The 23,614-nt window shown below is 36.0% G+C and overlaps 1 protein-coding gene across 1 annotated transcript in view; it reads left to right on the top strand.

The window, feature by feature from the left end:
• LOC100525542 (disintegrin and metalloproteinase domain-containing protein 32) overlaps positions 1 to 23,614 on the top strand; it is a 133,724-nt gene that overhangs the window by 51,130 nt on the left and 58,980 nt on the right. The window contains exons 11-13 of the mRNA XM_021075123.1: positions 959 to 1,040; positions 11,833 to 11,969; positions 19,725 to 19,902. Coding sequence (XP_020930782.1) covers positions 959 to 1,040; positions 11,833 to 11,969; positions 19,725 to 19,902 — 397 coding nt within the window. The remainder of the gene's footprint in view (positions 1 to 958; positions 1,041 to 11,832; positions 11,970 to 19,724; positions 19,903 to 23,614) is intronic.

Genomic DNA, 23,614 nt, shown 5'->3' with positions numbered 1-23,614 from the left:
TCTGGATTCAGACTACCCAAGTTTATGTCTTTCAGAAGCTCTTATTGGGAGTTCCCATTGTGGCGCAGTAGTTAATGAATCCGATTAGGAACCATGAAGTTGCGGGTTTGATCCCTGCCCTTGCTCAGTGGGTTAAGGATCCGGCGTTGCTGTGAGCTGTGGTGTAGGTTGCAGATGCGGCTTGGATCCCGCGTTGCTGTGGCTCTGGCGTAGGCTGGCAGCTACAGCTCCGATTGGACCCCTTGCCTGGGAACCTCCATATGCCGCGGGAACGGCCCAAGAAATGGCAAAAAGACAAAAAAGACAAAAAAAAAAAAAAAAAAAAAAAGAAGCTCTTATTAATTGTGCTGCCCTGAGAAAGTTTCTTGTACTTCCCTTTTGGTTTTTGATTTGTTTAGTGGGGAAAAATAATGTCTATTTCACTGGCTGCACTTCAGAATTAAAGAATAATTTATTTAAGTCTCTGAGAACAGTGCTATTATTATATAGTAGTTTATATGGGCCCTTTCTCAAAACAGAAAAAAATAATGTTAAATTATGGAACAAAATAGAGTAATTCCAATGAGAAAATGGTGGGCTTTTCTACATTAGAGTGAAAACTTCTACATTAAAACTGTTTTTCATTGCCACTCAACAAAAAGCTTTGAATGGAAGTATTTGATCAAAGGCTTTGGTAATAATCCTAGCCAGATCTGACAAGAATAGTAAAGTCATCAAAAACTTGGATCCACTGGATATGTTTTAGAAACCTAGAGTACTTAATCTCATTTAAGACTATTTTATAAATTTGAAACAATTAAGGACATTAATTAATTTGAAACACGAAGGACAATTAAGTATGGAAAGATTGTACTTTAATTTGCTTCAGACTAGAATTTTATGAACTACAGACAAGTTACTATTATCACATGTGAATTGTTTGTCAAAATGAATTGTAATTGTATTCTTATTTATTTAGCTATCGAGATTATCCAGAGTATATGGGAGCAGCATTTCCTGGAAAGATGTGTGTTACCAGTTATTCTGCAGGAATTGCTTTGGTATGTAATTATGTAGTCTTATTGTTTGAAAAGACACACATTTAAAAGTTATCCACAATTACAACTTACATTTTATACTGTTTACACTTACATTTAGAGATTGCATTTATTTTTATAACATCACTATTAAAAATTTGAAGTATGTAGATGAAAGAGTATTCTGAAGTACAAGTGTTTTATTGTAATTATTTGGGAGTTAAAGTGTAACAAAAATATCATAAATATAATACATTCCTTAATATATAGAATACAGTAATATGAAATTGGAGAAATAGTCTTGCAAATAAGAGCTTTAAAATTAAAACAATCAACCAAAAAGTGTGGTTAAAAATCCTTTAAAATGTTTCAGACTTCTGAAAATAGTATTTAAAAGAAACTTTTATGTGTACTTTAAATATTGTAGCTATTTTATATGTATAAAAATTATTGATACAATTAGACGCATCATTGAAAGGTGAAGTAATTCATTGAGCTTTTCACCCATCTATTTGTCCTTTTTAAAAATAAGTTTAAGTACTATATTTATATTTTTAAATTACAAAGTAATTTATATTATTCATATTCTTTTATTTTTTTTCAGCTACACCCACAGAATATGGAAGTTCCTGGGCCAATGATTGATACTGAGCTGCAGCTATGACTTAAACGCCACAGCTGCAGCAATGCTGGATCCTTAACTTGCTCTGCCACAGTGGGAACTCCTTATGTTCATTTTTTTAAAGAACCTATAGAAACATACTAGGAAACTTATAATCTGGCATCTTCTCAGAGATGAAGCAATAATCACTTTTGCTCTTATCATTTAGGAAATTACAATGGCCTGAAAATAAAGACCAAAAACAAAGGTGTTCAATTAACAGTATAGATTTCCCTCCAATTACTATTTTCACTATATCCCATAAATTCAGATAAATTGTGTTTACATTTTCATAATTCAAAAATATGAAGATCTCTTCTTTGACTGGTTGATTATTTAGAATCATACTGTTTATTTTCCACATATTTTGGGGAAATTCCAGCTTTTTTTTTTTATTTTTAGTTTAATTCCATGTTTGAGAACATTTTTAACAATGGTTTATTTATAATTTTATAAATGTTTAAAGGAGTATTCTATAACCCAGAATGCAGCCTGTCTTGATGAGTGACCTATGTGAGCTTAAAAAGAAGGTATATCTTCCTCTTGAGTGCAGTAATCGATAAATATTGAATAGATCAAATTGATTAATAGTGAGTTTTATCTCATCTGTATTCCTTCTGATTTTCTACCTGCATAATCTGTGAATTACTCATAGAGAAGTGTTGATGTCTACAACTATTTTAGTAGATTTTTAAAATTCCTGTCATCAGTTCTGTGTCTGAAGTTAGCTGATTTACAATATTGTGTTAGTTTCAGGGGTTCAGCATAGTGATTACATATATGTATGTGTGTGTATATATATTACATCTCCTTAAACCAATTGTCTGTTGATGAACACTTAGATCGATTCCATGTCTTGGCTATTGTAAGGATGCTGCAGTGAACATTGGGGTGCTTGTATCTTTTTGAATTAGAGTTTTTGTTTTTTCCAGGTATATATCCAGGAATGGGATTGCTGGATCATATGGAAACTCTATTTTTAGTTTTCTGAGGAACATTCTTACTGTTTTCAATAGTGGCTGTGCCAATTTACATTCCTATCAACAGTGTAAGGGGTTCCCTTTTCTCCACACCCTCTCCAGCATTTACTATTTACTATTTGTATCCAGCATTTACTATCTGTATTTTGAATGATGGCCGTTCTGACCAGTATGAGGTGGTACCTCATTGTAGTTTTGACTTGCATTTCTCTGATAATTAGCAATGTTAAACACCTTTTCATGTGTCTGTTGTCCATCTGTATGTGGTTTTTTTTGTTTGTTTGTTTTTTTGAGAAATGACTGCTTAGGTTTTCAACTCATCTTTTGATTCTGTTTTTTTCTTGTTGTTGTTATTGGTCATATTAGCTATTCACATATTTTAAGAAATTAAGCCCTTGTCAGTTTGCATTGTTTGCAAATGTTTTCTCCCAGTCTGAAGATTGTCTTTTCATTTTGTTTATGGCTTCTTTTGCTGTGTAAAAGCTTATAAGTTTGGTTAGGTTCCATTTTTTAATTTTTGCTTTTATTTCTATTGCCTTGGAGACTGACTTAAGAAAACATTAGTACAGTTTATTTCAGAGCATGTCTTGCCTATGTTCTCTTCTAGCAGTTTTATGGTATCCTGTCTTTTATTTAAGTCTTTAAACCATTTTGAATTTATCTTTATGGCTTTTTCTTTTCTTTCTTTTTATAGCTGTACCTGTAGCATATGGAGAATTCCAGCTAGGGGTTGAATTGGAGTTGGAGCTGGTGGCCTGTACCACAACCACAGTAACGGTGAATCTGAACTGTATCTGCAAGCTATGCCATGCCAGATCCCCAACCCACTGAGCGAGGCCAGGGATTGAATTTGTATCCTCATGGACACTGTCTCAGGTTCTTGACCTACTGAGCCACAATAGGAACTCTTGTGGCTTTTATTTTAAAGTCTATTTTGTCTGATATGAGTATTGCTATGTTCATTTTCTTATCATTTCCATATAAATGAAATATCTTTTCCTATCCCTTCTATATGTGTCTTTTACCCTAATATGGGTCTCTATTAGGCAGCACATTATAGGTTCTTATTTGATTATTTTCTGATCTTCTACTCTGTGTCTTTTGATTGGAGCATTTATTCCATTGAAATATAAAGTAATTATTGAGAGTTATATATTTACTTCCATTTTCAATCTTGTTTGCCAGTTGATTTTTTAATTTTTTCGTAATTTGAAATGCTCTGATTTACTGGTATTATTTCTTTTTAAATTAAAATTTAGTAAAAGAATACACACACACACACATTCTTTTTATATTATTTTCCATCTTGGTCTATCCCAGGAGATTGGATATAGTTCCCTGTGCTATACAGCAGGACTTTATTATTTACCCATTCTAAATGGAATAGTTTGCATCTATTAATCCCAAACTCCCAGTCCATCCCACTGCCTCACTACTGCTTGGTAACCACAAGTCTGTTCTCTACGTCTGTGAATTTGTTTCCGTTTTGTAGATAGATTCATTTATACCATGTTTTAGATTCCATATATAAGTGATATCATATGATTTTTGTCTTTCTGACTTACTTCACTTAATTTGATAATCTCTAGTTGCCATCCACGTCGCTGCAAATGGCATTATTTTGATCTTTTTTTATGGGTGAGTAGTATCCATCATATACATGTACCACATCTTTTTTTTTTTTTCTTTTTAGGGCTGTACCTGTGGCATATGGAAGTTTCCAGGCTATGGGTTGATTTGGAACTATGGCTGCCTACCTACACCACAGCCATAGCAATGCATGATCCTAGCCATGTCTGCAACCTACACCACAGCTCATGGCAACACAGATCCCTGACCTACTAAGCTAGGCCACAACCCATGGATACCAATCATATTTGCTTCTGCTGAGCCATGAGAGGAAGTCCTTTACCACATCTTTTAATCCATTCATTTATTGATGGACATTTAGGATGCTTCCATATCTTAGCTATTGTGAATAGTGCTACTATGAACATAGTGGTGAATGTATCTCTTTGAATTATGGTTTTGTCCAGATACATACACAGGAATGGGATTGTTGGATCATGTGAAAGTTCTGTATTTAGTTTTCTGAGGAACCTCCATACTGTTTTCCATAGTAGTTGTACCACTTTATATTTCAACCAACAGTGTAGGAAAGTTCTGTTTTCTCTACAACTCTCCAGCATTTGTTATTATAGACTTACTAATGACCATTCTGGCCAGTGTGAGGTAGTCCCTCATTATAGTTTTGATTTGTATTTCTCTAATAATTAGTGATGTTGAGCATCTTTTTATGTGCCTGCTGGCCATCTGTATGTCTTCTTTGGCAAAAATGTCTATTTAGGTCTTCTGACCATTTTTGATTAGGTTGTTTTTTGTTGTTGTTGTTGCATTATGTAAGTTGTTTGTATATTTTGAAGATTAAACCCTTGTCGGTTGCATCATTTGCAACTACTTTCTCCCATTCTGTGGGTTATCTTTCCTTTTTTTATTTTAAATGGTTTCCTTTGCTGTGCAAAAGCTTGTATGTTTGAGCAGGTCCCATTTGTTTATTTTTGTTTTGTTTCTATTGTAATTTTTCTTTGTCCTTTCGTCTTTTTGTTTTTCCTTTTATGGTTTGATGCCTTTCTTTTGTATTATGCTTGAGTTCCTTTATTTTTGTTTTTTTGTGAATCTATTTTATGTTTTTGATTTGTGGTTACCCTGGTTTTCAAGTATGTTATGCTTTAGACTAGTAGTCACATAAGCTCAGACACGCTCTAAAAGATCTACATTTTATTTCCTGTTCCCAAATTTTGTGATGTTGATGTCTTATTTTACATCTTCATATTTATCCTTTTGCTGTTCATTGTAGTTATAATTGCTTTCATAGAATTTTTTTGATGTTTTTAAATCTATGTACTTGCTTATTTTGGTGATCTTCAATTTTTTAATATATTTGCCTTTCCTATTGTGATTTTTCCTTTCCTATAGATCTTGCTTCTTTTCTATTTAGAGAAGACCATTCATTATTTCTTTTAGGATAGCTTTAGTATTGCTGTAGTCTTTTAGCTTTTTCTTGTCTGAGAAATCCTTTATCTCTCCTTCTATTCTAAGCGATAATCTTGCTGGGTATAGTATCCTAGGTTTCAGGTTTTTCCCTTTTAGGGCATTTGAAAATATCTTGCAGTATATTCTTCTGGTCTGCAAAGTTTCCGAAGAGATCAGCTGATAGCCTCACAGGAGTTCCCTTGTAACTGACTCTTTGTTTTCTCTTGCTGCTTCTGTCTTAGTCTTTTGCCGTTTTAATTATGTTATGTCTTGGTGTAAGTCTGTTTGTATTCATCTTGTTTGAGACCCTCTGTTCTTCCTGTACCTGGGTATTTGTTTCCTTCTTTAGGTTTGGGAATTTTTTAGTTGTAATTTCTTTAAATATATATTTGGTCTTCTTTTCGCTTCTTTTTCTGGGATTTCTTTTATGCATAGATTGGCATGATTTCTATTATCCAATAGATCTCATATGTTGAGTTCTTTTTTTTTTTTTTTTTTTTTTTGTCTTTCTGTCTGGTGAATTCCATTATTCCGTCTTCCAGATAATTTACTGGTTCTTCTGCATTATTTAGTTTGCTTTTTATTACCTTTAGCTTGGCTTTTACCTCAGCAATTGCATTGTCTAATTTTTTTTGGCTCCTTTTAATAGTCTAGTTCCTTGTTACAGTAATATGCATTTCTATTGATAATCTTACTTAGTTCCTTCAACATTTGTATTACCTCTTTTTTGAACTCGGTCTGGTAGCTTGAAGAGGTTTGTTTCATTGATTTTTTTAAAAGGGAATTTCTCTTGTTCTTTTTATTGTGAATAGTTCCTCTGCTTTCTCATTTTATTCTATTTCTCTGAATATGAATTTAGGAGAGGCATCTCCTGTGGTCTCGAAGGGCTGTTTGTATGTGGGAATAACCATGTATAGACTGTGTGAGTCAAATATTTTTGTTTCAGGGTTGTTTTTGATATGGATGTTTGCCACATCTTTCTTCAGGGTGGTCTAGCTCTTGTCCTCTTGATAGGGGTGTGCTTGATGTTGTGGTGATCAGAGCCCACACTGGATGGATGTTGGTTGAAGCCCCATCTTTGTTCGGTGATTGTCACAGCCCTATTGGGGGCAGGATGTGCTCCTCAGTTGTTGGAGTAGAAGCTCCCAGATCCATTTATAATCTGTAGTGTGAGGTGGGTGGAACTGGAGTGCTCCCTGCTGTGCATTCTTTGGGTGCTGCTGTGCATTCTTCCCCAGGTGCTGTCTGCCAAGACCTGTGACTCAGTGATGCCACCTGCTACCTGGTTGTGTGCCCCCACAAAGTTCACTACTTCTGGCACCTTGGAATCATCTCTGATGTGGGAGCACCAGTAATCCACTCAGACATCCCTCTGAGTCTGAGTCCCAGTCCCAAAACCCACTGATGTGAGATATCATAGAAGATGTACCCCCATGCCTGCTATGGGAGTATGGGTAATTGGCCCAGATTTCAGCTCTTCCTCCCCATTTTCATGCCCCAAAAGTTTGCAAAGCCCTTGGAAGTGGGAACCATACCCTGCTGCAAGCATGCAGACAATGAGGCTGCTGTGGTGTACTCACAACCCTCCCTGTGTGTTGACAATGGGGCACTTTAGTGAACCCATGCTCTATCCTGTGTGTACTCCCAGTTGCATTCCAGCCATACTCCAGGCCCTTCAGGCTGTCTCTGACCACCCAAATTGAGTCCTCTCTCCAGACTGTACACTGAAGCTCAAGTTTTAGAACTCAGCTTCCGTGCACACCAGCAGGCAGGTGGGCAGTGTGATGACATGGCAAGAGCAGTCTGTGCTGGTCCACAGGCCAGCTCCCACACTGTACTCTTGAGTCTCTGAAACTCCCTATTGTCCCAGCAGACCTCCCAGCCAGTGAAGGACTTTCCCAGGATACAGGAACTTCCTCTCTCATAGCTCACTCCCAGGGGCAGAGGTCCCATCCTGATTCTTCACCCATTTTCCTACTCAACTATGTAGAGATCTTCCTTCCTTGAGGTCCATTTTGCTACCATGCCAGCATGGTTGTATAAGGTCTTTTGCCAGATTTCAGTAGATTTTCTGTGGGATGTTTCTGTTCTACATGTAGATGTATTTTTGAAATATTTGTGGGAGGAGGTGAGTTCCACATCCCTCTGCTGTGTCATCTTGACCTCTTCCCCCCAACAGCATTTTTAAACTTTATACTTTTACCTCTCTTCCCCTCAGGTTATTATTATTATTTTAATTATTTATGTTATTGCTTTATATATATATATATATGTATTTTTTATTTTTTTATATAGTGTATCGTATATCACATATTGTAGCTATGGTGATTTTTTTTTTAGGGCCACACCTGTGGCATATGGAGGTTCTCAGGCTAGGGGTTGAATTGGAGCTGTAGCTGCTGTCCTATGCCAAGCCACAGCAATGCTGGATCTGAGCTGTGTCTGCACACCACAGTTCATGGCAACACCAGATCCTTAACCCACTGAGTGAGGCCAGGGATCAATCAAACCTTCGTCCTCATGGATGCTAGTCAGATTTGTTTCCAATGAGCCATAACAGGAACTCCTAGCTATGGTAATTTTTAATTTTTTTTAACTTTTAAACTATAATGAATTATGCACTATTACAAAATCTAACTGTGACAATATATTTACCATTACCAGTGATTTTACAGTACTTTCTCTCTTTTTTTTTTTTTTTTTTTGCGGGAGGGTGTTGGCTGTGCCTATGGCATGTGGAACTTCCCAGGCCAGAGATTGAACCGGCACCAGAGCAGTGACCCAAGGCACAGAAATGACAATGGCCAGATCCTTAACCTGTTAGGCTACCAGGGGACTCCTATTTCTCATGTTTTAATGGTGTTAATTAGAATTATTTTACTTTCACTCAAAGAACTCCCTTTAGCATTTCTTGTAAGTCAGGTCTAGTAGTGATGAATTCTCTCAACTTTTGTTTGGGAATCATGACTTCTTCATTTTTGAAGTATGCAGTTTTGCTAGGCATAGAACTCTTGGTTGCTAGTTTTTTTCTTTTAATATTTTGAATATATAATCCCATTCTCTCTTCATCTGTAAATATTTCTGTTGAGAAATATGCTGATAATCTTATGGGACTGCCCTTGTATATAACTTGTTTTTTTCTCTCTTCTTTCAAAATTCTTTGTCTTTGACTTTTAACAGTTCTGGTGTAGCCTTATTCAGGTTCAACCTGTTTGGGGTCCTTTGTGCCTCATATATTTGGTTGTCCATTTTTCTCCCAGTTTTTTAAAGTATTCATCTATTATGACTTTAAATATACTTTCCGTCCCATTCTTTTTTTTCTCCATTGGAATTACCATCATATGGATATTGGTGTTTGTGTGTATTTGTGTTTGTGTGTGTCCCATAATCCTATATGCTTTTCTTCTCTTTCATTCTTTTTTATTTTTGCTTCTCTGACTGGATAATTTTAAATGTTCTTGCCTTCTAGATCACTAATGCTTAAGTCTGCATGGTCAAGTCTGATGTGGAAGCTCTCTATTAAATTCTTCAGTCATTGTATTTTTCAGCTCTAGGATATCTGTACATTTGAATAATTTGTCTCTTCGTCCAGACTTTCCAGGTTCACTTTGACAGAGATAATTCTTTACAAGTCAACTCAATTTGGAAATGTCTTTAAGCAGACAGGGTCTATTTTTTGGGTGAGGTTATTACCATCCCCTGAGGTCAGGGGTAGGGGTACCACTTGCTATTAAGTGTTCGGTAGGACTGCTGACAAGATTCCCTGTCCAAGTGAGGCAGTAGGAAATGCTCTGTGGTTACCTGGATTCACTGGGCTGACTTTCTAGATGATCAGGACAGGGAACTTTACTCAGCAGTAGCTAGGGATGAATTAACTTCCTTTCCCTGGTAGAGAAGCAGAATGGTCCACAAGACCTGCATGGATTATTGTTTGGGGACACAAGTTAGGCAGACTGTGCACTTAATTCCTTGGCCAGATGAGCCACTGTGTTTTGCTCTAAAGATATCCACAGGCTGTGCTCTCTGTTCAAGTGCCACTTTAAACAGGGTTGTTGCATGGGCTGCACAGCTTCCTGTGTGTTCTGGTAAGATCCCTTTGTTGGTCTTTCTGAAGGCTGCATTTAGCCCTGGTCAGGGCTATGAATTAGTTTCCTTACCTAAGTGGAGTGGGAGAACCAGCTTAGGTCTTTGTGGTTTTAACCCAAACCAACCCTCACTCCACGTTTTCTTACAAACAGTGCCATGGGCTTTGCTCTGTGAACAATCAACTCTGACTGCCATACTCTTTCAAGTGCTGCTGCACTATGCAGCTGTTCTGACCAGGCTTCTGGTCAGGGTGAGCTAGGAGCTACAGTAGATTTGGTGAAAGTGGATGGCAGACCAGGTTCCAAGGCTGGTAAGGCTTTTTGTTTGAGGACTCAAATCAGGCAGATTTGCATTGACTTCCCTAGTCAGACTGTTCCACTTTCTTGGCTCTGTTCATGAGCAAAGTTGCTAGCTGGGACCACTCCTTGGGTGCTACAGATGGGAACTTGGTCTGACAAGATTCAAGAACTGGTGCTGCAAGCCTCTCCTGCCTTCTCTGTCATGATCAGATTCCAGTGGTCAAATCCCATTCATCATCTGTGAGCCTCTTGAGGCAAGACCAGAGTGGGGGCTCCCAGAGGTGACCCACAATTCTGGGGAGCTGGATTCCACTCTGGGATCTCTTTTCCTACTTGAGGGACCATAGGCTCTAGGAAGACTTCTCAATGTTATGATGCACTGGCCTTGGGGAGGGGCAGTCCAGTCAATTTACAGCTGCTCCTCCTAATCTTCTAGTGAGATCTTTGGTTTCTGGTGGTGCAGGGGCAACTTCAGCCTCACATCCATGGTATAGGATTCTCTCAGTGGTTTCTTGTCCATGAATAGTTGCAGGTTGTTTTTGTGAGGTGGAGCGAAGTTGGAAAGACCTGTTGCCATCTTCATGATATCACTCCTGTTGCAATTTAATTTTTATTATGTACCTGGAGACAGTGAGGAACGGTGAGACAGATGTCCCAGGTATTGTCATGAAAAGTGACATTTTTAAAAATATAGGAGTTATTTCACTGTTTAAAGGGAGGCTTACTCTACTCACAAGGGAAGTCCAGGGATATTAGTCCATATCATTCTAATTATTCCCAGCCCCAAGTTTTAGATTCTGACTCCTTCCCAATCAAATCTGGTAGGTTTGTGAGTTAAATTGGTGCTATAACCTTGCAGCACTTATAATTAGGCTCTTAGTTTAGGCCTCAGCCATATCAATCCAGCAACCGCAGATGAGGAAGAGTCACTACAGTGCTGCTGCAGAGGCTGTCTGATTGCCTGTACCTATTCTTGGTTGCTCATTTACAGTTTTTCCTTTCTATTTTTTGTAAAGTACTTCCTCTAGCATTGCCACAAGAAGCCATTTGACCCCCAAATACTTATTATAGCTTGTCTTTACAGCAGGAAATTGCCTTGATCGTCGTCCTTACAACTTGGCCTCTACCCGTACCTTATCCTATGCCACATTTGACAATAATTTGAGAAATCATGATGTCATTGCATATCATAAATTACCAGTGCCCCATTTCTCCCTAAATTACTTGTGCATTTGTTAAATATGTGACAACCTAATGATAAGAATGTTTTCTTGAGGATCTGTTTTCTGTGGTTTCTGCTGGTGCTAGTTACTATGTCATTGGGAGTCTTGGCAAGAAGTAGATAGTATACTTATAAATGAGTAATTTGGTTAGATGGCCACTTTGTGAGCTCAGAGGTAGAGAATCATGTGGACTATCCTAAATGAGAGCTGTTTTAAGAAATTAGGTAAATTGAAGATCATGGTCCATACAGCCTAAGATGTAATGTAAAAATAGCCCTTTTATATAGTTTTGGCAGTTGAGAATTGTGTAAGACATTCAATTGTTAAATCATGGCAAAGCTAGACATAGTCTCAATATGCATATAGCTCAATAAAATTTAAGAAGAGCTTCAGCTCTTACTTGTCCAAGGAACTGTATTTCCATATTCTTAAGTATTTATCAAAACAATAATTTTCCATAATTAGAAAAATATTATTGTTTACCACCCTTGAGTGAATTGTATTTTATTTGAAATATCTTTGTTGTTAATGTAGTATCCCAGGGAGATAACTTTGGAGGCATTTTCAATTATTGTCACCCAGATGCTGGGACTCAGTTTGGGAATATCATATGATGACCCAAAGAAATGCCAATGTTCAGGAGCCATCTGCATAATGAATCCAAAAGCTCTGTAAGTTCTTCAAAAATAAGATTTATTTTTTGGTTATATTTATTTTATTTTAAATAATGCAACTGAAAATTTTCAGTATTTGCTTATAGCCCAGCCCTAATGAACTATATAAATGGACCAAGTACTATAAAATAGAAATATGAAATTTTAAGCATAAGAGGATATGGAGGGAGATTACCATTAAGAACATCAAAGATAATAAATCCTATATTCAAGATACATTAGCAAAAGATTTCTCCTTAGGCTGTCTATTTTATGAAATTACTTCAAAAGAGCTTTAAAAATATGTCAACAGGCTAAAAAACAACTGGCCTTTGTTTTTAGACAGAATTTTTGGTTTTGCTTTTAGAATAGATTAATGTTGTTGAAAAACTATGACATAAGAGTGTAATATTTGTTTGACTCTGGATAAATTACTAGTCCTTGCTTAGATTTATTTTTCTCATCTTTGAAATTGGAATGATTATTTCTATTCTCTTATTTCACAGAGTGAGGTAAGAATAAAATGAGAAAATAAAATGGGAAAGTGTTTTTTAAATTGTAAAATCCCACAAGCATGTGACAAACTAGTTACAGTGATTTCTAAATTTGCCAGTGTTCCCCACATAGTGTCATACAAAGGGTACAGCACATGTCATTAGTATTCTATAGTTTTTTATTTGTAAAAAGGGTTAATGCTAAGCATAACCTATTTATAACTAAAGAACAGTCAAAAGTCAAAAGCGAAACCCATCGTGGCTCAGTGGAAATGAATCTGATTAGCATCCATGAGGACACAGGTTCGATCCCTGGCCTTGCTCAGGGGTGAAGGATTCGGCATTACTGTGAGCTGTGGTGTAGGCCACGGATACGACTTGGATCTGACATTGCTGTGGTTGTGGTATAGGCCAGTGGTTACAGCTCTGATTTGACCCCTAGCCTGAGAATCTCCACATGCTGCAGGTGTGGCCCTAAAAAGATAAAAAAAAAAAAAAAAAAAAGAAAAAGGGGAAAACAAGCCATTAATTTTTGAACTTCTAAGTACCATCTAAGGTTAACTCTTACATTCTAAAAATAGCTCAAACACAAACATATATATTCATATATACACACATTTTATATTACAAATTAATTCTGTGGATTTTATATATATAACTAGTATTTTATACATATAAATATGTAATGTTATTAAATGTATAATAAAATATATAATAATGTTTATTAACTATAAAACTTACATAGCTATATAAACAATATGAGAATTACCATTCTGGGCCTGTTGTCTATTTGGTCAACTATTCTCAAGTGTGCTATGACAAGATTTTTGTGTAGGTCACTCAGAGGCTAATATTAATGGTAATAAAAATGACATTTTTACATTGTACTTGCTATATCCTAGAGACCATTCCAGACACTTTACATACTATTAAGTCATTTGACTCTCACAACATCTTTTTAGTGTAGGTCCTATATTATTTTCATCTTCACAGATGAAAAACTGAATTATACAAAGGGTACCTATTTGTCTTAGATAGCTAGTATGTGCCAGACCTGAGTTTTGAACCCAGGCATTCTGGCTTTAAAATCTGTGTTAATAAGCCTTTAGATTTATGTGGTGCTCCATGATATTTAAAATGCATTCACACGTATTCTCCAGTTTCTTACAAAACTTTTGTGATGTGTAAGGCAAGTATTAATTTTTACAAAATCTAACAATTTTATATATACATATATAAGATATATAAATGGATATATAAGATCTATCTGAAAATATAGATAGATATATCTTTTGCATTTCCACAGTACATCTCATACATCACTATTATTATTATTTTTGCTTTTTAGGGCTGCACCCATGGCATATGGAGGTTCCCAGGTTAAGGGTCAAATCCAAGCTGTAGCTGCCAGCCTATGCAACAGCCACAGCAATGCCAGATCTGAGCCACATCTGCGACCTACACTACAGCTCACAACAACGTCAGATCCTTAACCCCTGAGCAAGGCCAGGGATTGAACCCGTGTCCTCATGGATGCGAGTCAGATTCGTTAACCTCTGAGTCACAACGGGAACTCCTCTCATACATTATTTTATGTAATTTTCAAAGAAGGCGTATAAGTAAGGCAAATATTATTATTGCCATATGTCTTTTTCCATGTGTTTTTTTTAAAGCTATAGAGTATAGAGAGCCTAAATGACTTTACATTGGATATACAGACAGTAAGTGGCCAACTTTAGCTGATATCAGTAATGTCACCAATGACTTTTTGGGCACTTATAAGCCAGAGAGTTGAATTAGGCACTTTCCTTGTTTACCAACATTTAATCCTCACAACAACCCTATGAAGTAGACGGATACTCTCTCTAGTTTGTAAATGAATTAACTGAGACTTAGAGAGTTTAACCACTTTGCTTAAAACCTCATAAGCTGCAAGACTGGTACTAGTCAACAAGTTTATCTAACTCAAAGCGTTGTTATTTTCTCTCCTTCACACCGACTTTGTATAGAAGGCAGTTAATATATTGGAATTAATTTAAACCAAGTAGCAAGAGAACATTAAAATATATTTGTACAAACTTCATACTTTATTTCAGTGATCCTTCTTATTTATTATTATTATTTTGATTAAAGTATAGTTGATTTAAAATGTTATGCCAATTTCTGCTGTACAGCAAAGTGACTCAGTTATACATTTTGATCCTTCTAACGTATTGTTTTGATGACTTAATTTATATCCACTTTTTGAAAGTGGGTAAGTCATATCTTAAACCCTAACTTTTGATGTAGTCTGTATAAACAAATGAGTTCAGAAATGGAGGAAGGAAAGAGGCATAGAAAACAGCAATAACCATCAATGTAGAAACCTAGGGAAAACTCATGGTGAAGCTTTGCTATCCATTTTACGAAATGGCAAAAACATTTGGAAGGGGCAGCGGTTATCAGTTACTCAAAGAAATTGAATTATTTTACTCATATTGCTTTCTCTTAATTCCTTACTACAACCAATTTTATTAAGCTATGAGAATTTGATTACGGAAGAGGGAATACCATTTGGGAGTAAGGGGTGCATTGAGGGGAATGTGGGCTTTGGAATCTTTCACTTGTTTGCTATTTTTCCTAACCCCTATTTTTCTCATCTGAAAAATGAAGATCATGATGGCTGCATTGCACAGTTGTTATGAGGATGCAATTAATCAAAATATATGTAAGCTATTTGTCATTGCGCTGGTATCTCTTCTTCTTTGAGGAGTAGGAAGACCTAGGAGGTATTAAAATGGTGGTGTAAGAGTTCCTGCTGTGGCTCAGTGGTTAATGAATCGGACTAGTATCCATGAGGATGCAGGTTTGATCGCTGACCTCGCTCAGTGGGTTAAGGATCCAGCGTTGCTATGGCTATGGTGTAGGTCACAGACGTGGCTCAGATCCTGTGTTGCTGTGGCTCTGGTGTAGGATGGCAGCTATAGCTCCAATTCAACCCCTAGCCTGGAAACCTCTATATGCTGCAGGTGTGGCCCCAAAGAGACAAAAAATAAATAAATAAATAAAAAATGGTGGTGTAGGCATACAGAAGAGCAGTAAGAATATGGAAATTTTGGGGAAAGAAGTGTAGACAAGAGACAGACTCTGAAAGGAAAATGACATAGTGTAAAAGATGCTCCGAAGTGCTAACCCCAACTTCAGAAAAACGGTAGAGAGCACTACTTTTTTTTCCCCCATAATTTCTTTCTGTCATGTAATTTCTCTGTTCTTTGAATACAGAATTTAGTCTAGTTATATCATATTTCAGTAAGCTTTTATAAAATAATTTGGGAGCAAAATAACATAGCATTAGAATTTAGAGTGCAAAATCTCAACCTAATAATAAATAAGAAAAACTTCAGATAATTGATTCAAATAAACTCTGGAAACACATGCTCTTAGTTAAGAACTGCTAAATGGGCAGCAAAAAGGTGAATAATTGGGGATTCTATACAGTTTCCAGATCCAAAATGTTATAGTTTGTTTTTTTTCTTTTTAGGGCTGCACATATGGGCATATGGAAGTTCCCAGGCTAGGGATCAAATTGGAGCTGCAGCTGCCAGCCTACACCCCATCTGCAGTTAACACTGGATCCAAGCTGCATCTGCCACCTAAGGTGCAACTTGTGGCAGCGCTGGATCCTTAATCCACTGAATGAAGCCAGGGATGGAACCTGTATCCTCAGGGATACTAGTCAGGTTCTTAACCCACTGAGCCACAGCAGGAACGCCCAATATAGATTTTTTAATTAAAATTCTTTTTTACCTTTTAGTTTGGATGATAAGATTATCAAAATGTATGGTTTATAGTAAAATATCTGTTAATAATTAATAGTAAATATTTTATTGAATTATTTAGTATTCATAGATGAATGTTTTGGGGGAGGCCACACCCATGGCATATGAAAGTTTCTGGGCCAGGGATCAAATCCGAACTGCAGCTGCGGCACAGAGACAAATTTTTGAGTAAAAAGTACCTGAATTTGAGTCTTAAATAACTTTGTGTGAATATTGATCCTGCTAATTCACAAACTGTCTGGGTTTGATGAGGTCTCTAGCTTTTCTAAACTTTAATTCAATTTCTATAAAATGTTGATGACAATACTAACCTCTCTGATTTGTGGTGAGGATTAAATAATTTGGAATAAATTTTATTCCTTTGGAATACACTATCTGGCTGATAATAGGTGCTCAATAAATGTCATTTGCCTTTTTTTTTTTTTTTTTTTTTTTTTTTTTAGGTCTTTTTGCCATTTTCTTGGGCCACTTTTGAGGCATATGGAGGTTCCCAGGCTGGAGGTCGAATTGGAGCTGTAGCCATTGGTCTACACCAGAGCCACAGCAACGCGGGATCCGAGCCACGTCTGCAACCTACACCACAGCTCACGGCAACGCCGGATCGTTAACCCACTGAGCAAGGGCAGGGATCGAACCGCAACCTCATGGTTCCTAGTCGGATTCATTAACCACTGAGGCACGACGGGAACTCCTCATTTGCCTTTTTAACCTTACAAATTGTATGACATGTGGAGTGACTAATTCTGTGGAAATAGTCTCTGAAGTTATTTTTATTAGTGGTATATGGACATAATTATATACAATTTTAATTAATGTACAGTTTCTGTGAAATCTTTGAGAAAGCTCAGAACCAAGCACAGTACATACAGTCTGTTTAATGAAAGTTGTTATTAGGAAGAATCAATAGACAATTGATTCTATGTTTGCTTGGAATTGTGCAGGTAATAAGTGATACCAACAAGAAAGATGACAGAATTCCTGCCTCAAGCAACTTAAATTTAGTGAATTTATCTATCATTCTATATATGTAATATAAAACATAAGTAAACATTAGAAAACCACTCAAATATAAGAGATTCAGACTTTCAAAGAGTTTGATTCTTAATTTGTTCAAGGGAAAAATGAAGGAAATAGAAGTTTGCAGTGTTGTTGATATATCTGGGAATTGACATAAATGGATATTTGGTTTTCTCCATGCCATCATTTTAGTTGTTTTTCATCTAGGCAGAGACATTATACACATATATAATCATATTTTTTTTTCACTAGATGCAAGAATTTGTATACGTCCACACCAGAAGCTTAAAACTTTCTCCTAGGTAGATTTTGTTTGCAATGCATATAAAAAATAAAATGTATCATTTTTTCTTCCAGTTTTATTGAGATATAGTTGACATACATCACTGTGTAAATTTAGGGTATATAATGATTTGATTTATGTACAGTATAATGATTTGATATACATACATCATGAAGTGATTATTACAATAAGTTTAGTGAACATCCATCACCTCATATAGATAAAAAAATTAAAGAAATAGAAAAAAAATTCTTCCATGTGATGAGAACTTTTAGGATTTATTCTCTTAGCAAATTTCATGTATAACATAGAGCAGTGTTAATTATATTTATAATGTACATCACATCCCTGGTACTTACTTCAAACTGGGAGTTTGTGCCTTTTGACTGCCTTCATGAAATTCCCCTTTCCCTCACCCCATCTCTGGTATCCACATATCTGACCTCTTTTTCTATGAGTTTTTTATTTGTTTGTTTTGTTAGTTCCTGTTATACAGCATAGTGGTTTGATATTTGTATACATTTCAGAATAATCACCATGATAAATGTAGTTATGATAAGTCACCATACAAGATATTACATAGTCACTGTGTTCCCCACACAGTACATTTTACATCTGTGACTCATTTATTTTGCAGCTAGAAGTTTGTACCTCTTAATCTCCTTTACCTATTTCTTTCCTCTCCTCTTCCTCTCTGGAAACCACCTGTTTGTTCTCTGTATCTATAACCTCTGTTTATGCTAGTTCATTTTTTTTTTTTTTAGATTCCACATGTAAGTGAAGTCATACAGTATTTATCTTTCTCTGGCTGACTTATTTCACTTACCATAATACCCTCTAGTTCCATCTGTGTTATCACAAATGGCAAGGTTTCATTCTTTTTATGGCTGCATAATATACCATTGCATATATACACCATAATATACCATTGCATATATACATCTTCTGTACTCACTCATCTATTGATGGGCACATAGGTTGCTTCCTTAACTATTGTAAACAATGGTCTAATGTATATACTTACCTCCTTGGCTGTAGATAAACTGACTATAGGTGGATGAGTTTATTTCTGGGCTTTCTGTTCTGTTCTTCTTCTGTATGTGTCTGTTTTTGTGCCAGTATTGTACTGTTTGATGACTGGCACTTTGTACCATAGTGTGAAATCAAGAAGTGTGATACCTCCAAATCTGTTCTTTTTCAAGGTTTCTTTGGCTATTTGGAATCTGTTGTGTTTCCATACAAATTTTAGAATTACTTGTTCTAGTTCTATGAAAAATACCATTAATATTTTGATAGGAATTGCATTGAATCTGTAGATTACCTTGGGTAGTATGATCATTTTAACAATATTAACCTCATGTCATTTTCAGTTTTTCGTCACTGTCTTACAGTTTTCCAAGAACAGTGGTTTTACCTCTTTATATTTTTTCCTAAGTGTTTTATTCTTTTTGATGCAGTTGTAAATGGGATTGTTTTCTTAATTTCTCTTTCTGATAGTTTGTTGTTAGTGTTTAGAAATGCATCACATTTCTGTATATATTAATTTTGTATCCTGAAACTTTACTGAATTCATTGATGAGTTCTAGTAGTTTTTTGGCAGTGACTTTAGAATCTTCTATCTATAGTATTGTGTCATCTGCACAAAGTGATAGTTTTATTTCCTTCTTTCCAATTGGAATTCCTTTTATTTCTTTTTCTAGTCTATTGCTCTGGCTAGGACTTCCAATATTATGTTGAATAAAATTAGTGAGAGTGAGAATCCTTGTCTTATTCCTGATCTTAGAAGAAATGCTTTTGGCTTTTCATTTTTTTTTTTTTTTTTTTTTTTTTTAGGGCCGTACCTACAGCATATGGAACTTCCCAGACTTCCCAGGTTAGGGGTCAAATTGGAGCTGCAGCTGCTGGCCTATGCCACAGCCATAGCAGTGCCAGATCTGAGCCACATCTGTGATCTACAATGCATCCCATAGCAATGCCAGATCCTTAACCCACTGAGCAAGGTCAGGGATCAAACCTGAATCCTCATGGATACTAGTTGGGTTCTTAACCCCCTGAGCCACAATGAGAACTCCCAAGTTCAACCTTCTGAAAATAATTATATAATAGAGAATTGTGTTTTCAGAAGTATACTGCTAATGATGTTATGTGGATTCATCTTTAGGCAATCCAGTGGTGTGAAGACTTTTAGCAGTTGCAGTTTGAGTGACTTTGAAAATTTCATTTCAAATGTGGGTGCCCAGTGTCTTCAGAATAAGCCGCAAATGCAAATGCCTCCAGCATCAATCTGTGGCAATGGCAGAGTGGAGATAAATGAAATCTGTGACTGTGGTACTGAGGAAGTAAGTTTGAAAACTATGAAAATTAATAAATAAATAAATGTATTGTTTTAGTCTCTGTCATAAATGTTATGTATCTCAAATATGACTGAGTACCATGCAGAATATTGGCAGTAATGAAATCAGGGTTGAAATACATATGAGAATATACCATCTAGATTTAATAGGTTAATGAGTTTGTGACAAATATAAGAATATTCCAAAAATATTATTGCTGATAGGAAGAAGAGGAAGTCTAGAATAACCTTTTGGTTCCAAACTAAATATATAAAAACTTTCCAAACCTGTGGATAACTTTAGACATTTGATAAGTGTCTTATTGAAGATTTTTTTTTTTGGTCTTTTTTTTTTTTGCCTTTTCTAGGGCCGCTCCCATGGCATATGGAGGTTCCCAGGCTAGGGGTTTAATCAGAGCTATAGCCGCTGGCCTAAGCCAGAGCTACAGCAATGCCGGATCTGAGCCGTGTCTGCAACCTACAGCACAGCTCACAGCAATGCCAGATCCTTAACCCACTGAGCAAGGCCAGGGATCAAACCCGCAACCTCATGGTTCCTAGTCAGATTCGTTAACCACTGCACCACGACGGGAACTCCAAGTGTCTTATTGAAGATTAATGCGTGAGCAGACCATCAAGTATCCTTTAGGGTTTTATCTCACAATGGAATCAGCAGTATGGGGAGGGAAGACTGTTTCTGTTGTAGTCTGAATGTTGGGTGACTTTATTAACTTGATAGAGAAGCCCTGAAAATATAATGAATGCACAAGGCCCAGGTTATAATGCTTCTAGACTGTTCAGTATTTGCAGCAGTGTTGCAGATACCATAAATGTTCATGATTACACCATAGATAGAAATGATATTTGGGTTGGATACATACATGAGTCAAGACAAACTTGTATTCATATCACATTGTTTTAATACTATGCCTTTGTATTATGTTTTACCATTTGGTAGAACAATTCCTCCCTCTTTATCTGATTTTAAATCAGTTTTGTTGGAGGCATAATCTACATACAATAAAACGCAACCATTGTTAAGTATAGAGGTAGATGAGTTTTCACAAATGAACATAAGTATTGGCACAATTCAGATATAGATTTTTTTCTTTCTTTTTTTTTTTTTTTTTTTGTCTTTTTTTGGGCCTTTTTCTAGGGCCACTCCTGCAGCATATGGAGATTCCCAGGCTAGGGGTCAAATCGGAGCTGTAGCTGCCAGCCTACACCACAGCCACAGCAACGCAGGATCCAAACCGCATCTGCAGCCTATACCACAGCTCACAGCAAAGCCGGATCCTTACCCCACTGCGCAAGGCCAGTGATTGAACCCGCAAACTCATGGTTCATAGTTGGATTTGTTAACCACTGAGCCACGATGGGAACTCTGATTTTTTCTTTTTTAAACCGACCTATAATACTATACTAATTCCTATTATATAACATAGTGATTCAATAGTTCTGTACATTTCAAAATAATTACCATAACTTTTGTTATGATTTCTCACCAAAGAGATTACATACTTTGTTCCCCACACTGTATATTTTATTCTCATAACTTATTTTTTTGCAACTAGAATTTTTTTTTGTTTTTATTATTTTTTTTTGTTTTGTACACTTGCAGCATACAGAAGTTCCCAGGCTATGGGTTGAATTGGAGCTACAGCTGCCGGCCTATGCCACAGCCGTAGTAGCAACACAGGATCTGAGCCACGCCTGTGACCTACACCACAGCTCATGGCAATGCCAGATCCTCAACCCACTGAGCGAGGCCAGGGATTGAACCTGCATCCTCATGGATACTAGTCGGGTTCATAACTACTGAGCCACAATGGGAACTCCTACAACTGGAATTTTACCTCTTAATCTCCCTCATCCATTTCTTTCCTCCTCCAAACCCCTACCCTTTGGCAACCACCTGTTTGTTCTCTGTATCTGTAATTCAGTTATATTTTTGCTATGTTTATTCATTTGTTATGTGTTTAGATTCTACATGTAAGTGAAATCATATGGCATTTGTCTCTGCCTAACTTATTTCACTTAGCATAGCATACTCTAGGTCTATCCACACTTTTTCAAATGGCATTTTATTTTTTATGGCTTAGTAATATTCCACTGTATATATGTACCACATCTTTGTCATTTATCTATTGATATGCACTTAGATTCCTTCCATTTCTTGGTTATTGTAAATAATACTTCAAAATGAACATAGGGGTGCATATTTCTTTTTTTATGAGTATTAATGATTTAAAATGTTACATTAGTTTTAGATATACAACATAGTGATTCAATATTTTTAATGATTGTACTCCATTTAAAGTTATTATAAAATATTGGCTATATTTCCCAGTTCTGTACAATATATCCCTGTAGCTTATTTATTTTATACATTGTAGTTTGTACCTCTTAATTATCTACCCCTCTCTCACCCTCAACCTTTTCCTCTTGCCATTGGTAACCACTAGTTTGGTCTCTATATCTGAGAGTTTGTTTCTGTTTTGTTATATTCATTTGTTTGTTTTATTTTTTATATTCCTCACATAAAGGTGATAACATAGAGTATTTGTCTTTCTCTGTCTGACTTATTTCACTAAGCATAATACCCCCTAGGTCCATCCATATAGTTGCAAATAGCAAAATTTCATTCTTTCTGATGGCTGAGAAATGTTATATTATGTGTATATATGTATACACACAGTCCATATCTTCATTATCTATTTTTCTGTTGATTGGCACAGGCTGCTTCTATATCTTGACAATTGTAAATAATGCTGTTATGAACTTTAGGGTGCATGTATATTTTTGATTTAGTGTTTTTGTTTTCTTTGGATATATACTCAGGAGTGGAATTGCTGGATCATATGATAGTTCAGTTTTTAGTTTTCTGAAGAATTTCCATGCTGTTTCCCATAGTGGAAAACATAGTATATAATGGTTCCCTTTTTTCACATACTCTCCAGCATTTGTTATTTGTGCTCTTTTTGATGATAGCCATTCTGACATATGTGAGTTGATGTCTTATTGTGGCTTTGATTGCATTTCCCTAATGATTAGTGATGTTGGCATCTTTTCATGTACCTACTGGCCATCCATGTGTCTTTTTTGGAAAAATGTGTTTTCAGGTCTTCTGCTCATTTTATTTTTTATTTTTGGTCATGCCTATGGCATGTAGAAGTTCTTGGGTCAGTGATTGAACCTATGCCACAGTAGTGACCCAAGCCACTGCAATAAAAATGCCAAAGTCTTAACACACTGTACCACAAGAGAACTCCCTTCTGCCCATTTAAAAAAATTTTTTATGTTGAGCTGTATGAGCTATTTATATATTTTGGATATTAACCCCTTATGATTCATATTATTTGCAAAAATTTTCTCATATTCAGTAGGTTATCTTTGCCTTTGGTCAGTAGTTTCCTGAGCTGTACAAAAGCTTTTAGTCCGATTTGTTTATTTTTGCTTTTATTTCCTTTGCCTTAAGAGACAGGTCCAAAAAGTACTGTTGCAGTTCATGTCAGAGTGTTCTGCCTATGCTTTCTTCTAGGAATTTTATAAAGATATATGTATTTAATCTATTTTGAGTTTATTTTAATATATGGCATGAGAAAACATTTCAGTTTTATTTTTTTCATGTAGATGTCCAGTTTTCCTAGCACTGCTTATTAATTGACTGTCTTTTCCCCATTGTATTATCTTACCTCCTTTGCTGACAATTATTTGAC

Source organism: Sus scrofa, chromosome 15 (assembly GCF_000003025.6).
Source record: "Sus scrofa isolate TJ Tabasco breed Duroc chromosome 15, Sscrofa11.1, whole genome shotgun sequence".
In the NCBI taxonomy this organism is placed as follows: domain Eukaryota; kingdom Metazoa; phylum Chordata; class Mammalia; order Artiodactyla; family Suidae; genus Sus; species Sus scrofa.
Note: the sequence above shows the minus strand (reverse complement) of the source record. Positions and strands in the feature narration are given on the sequence as shown.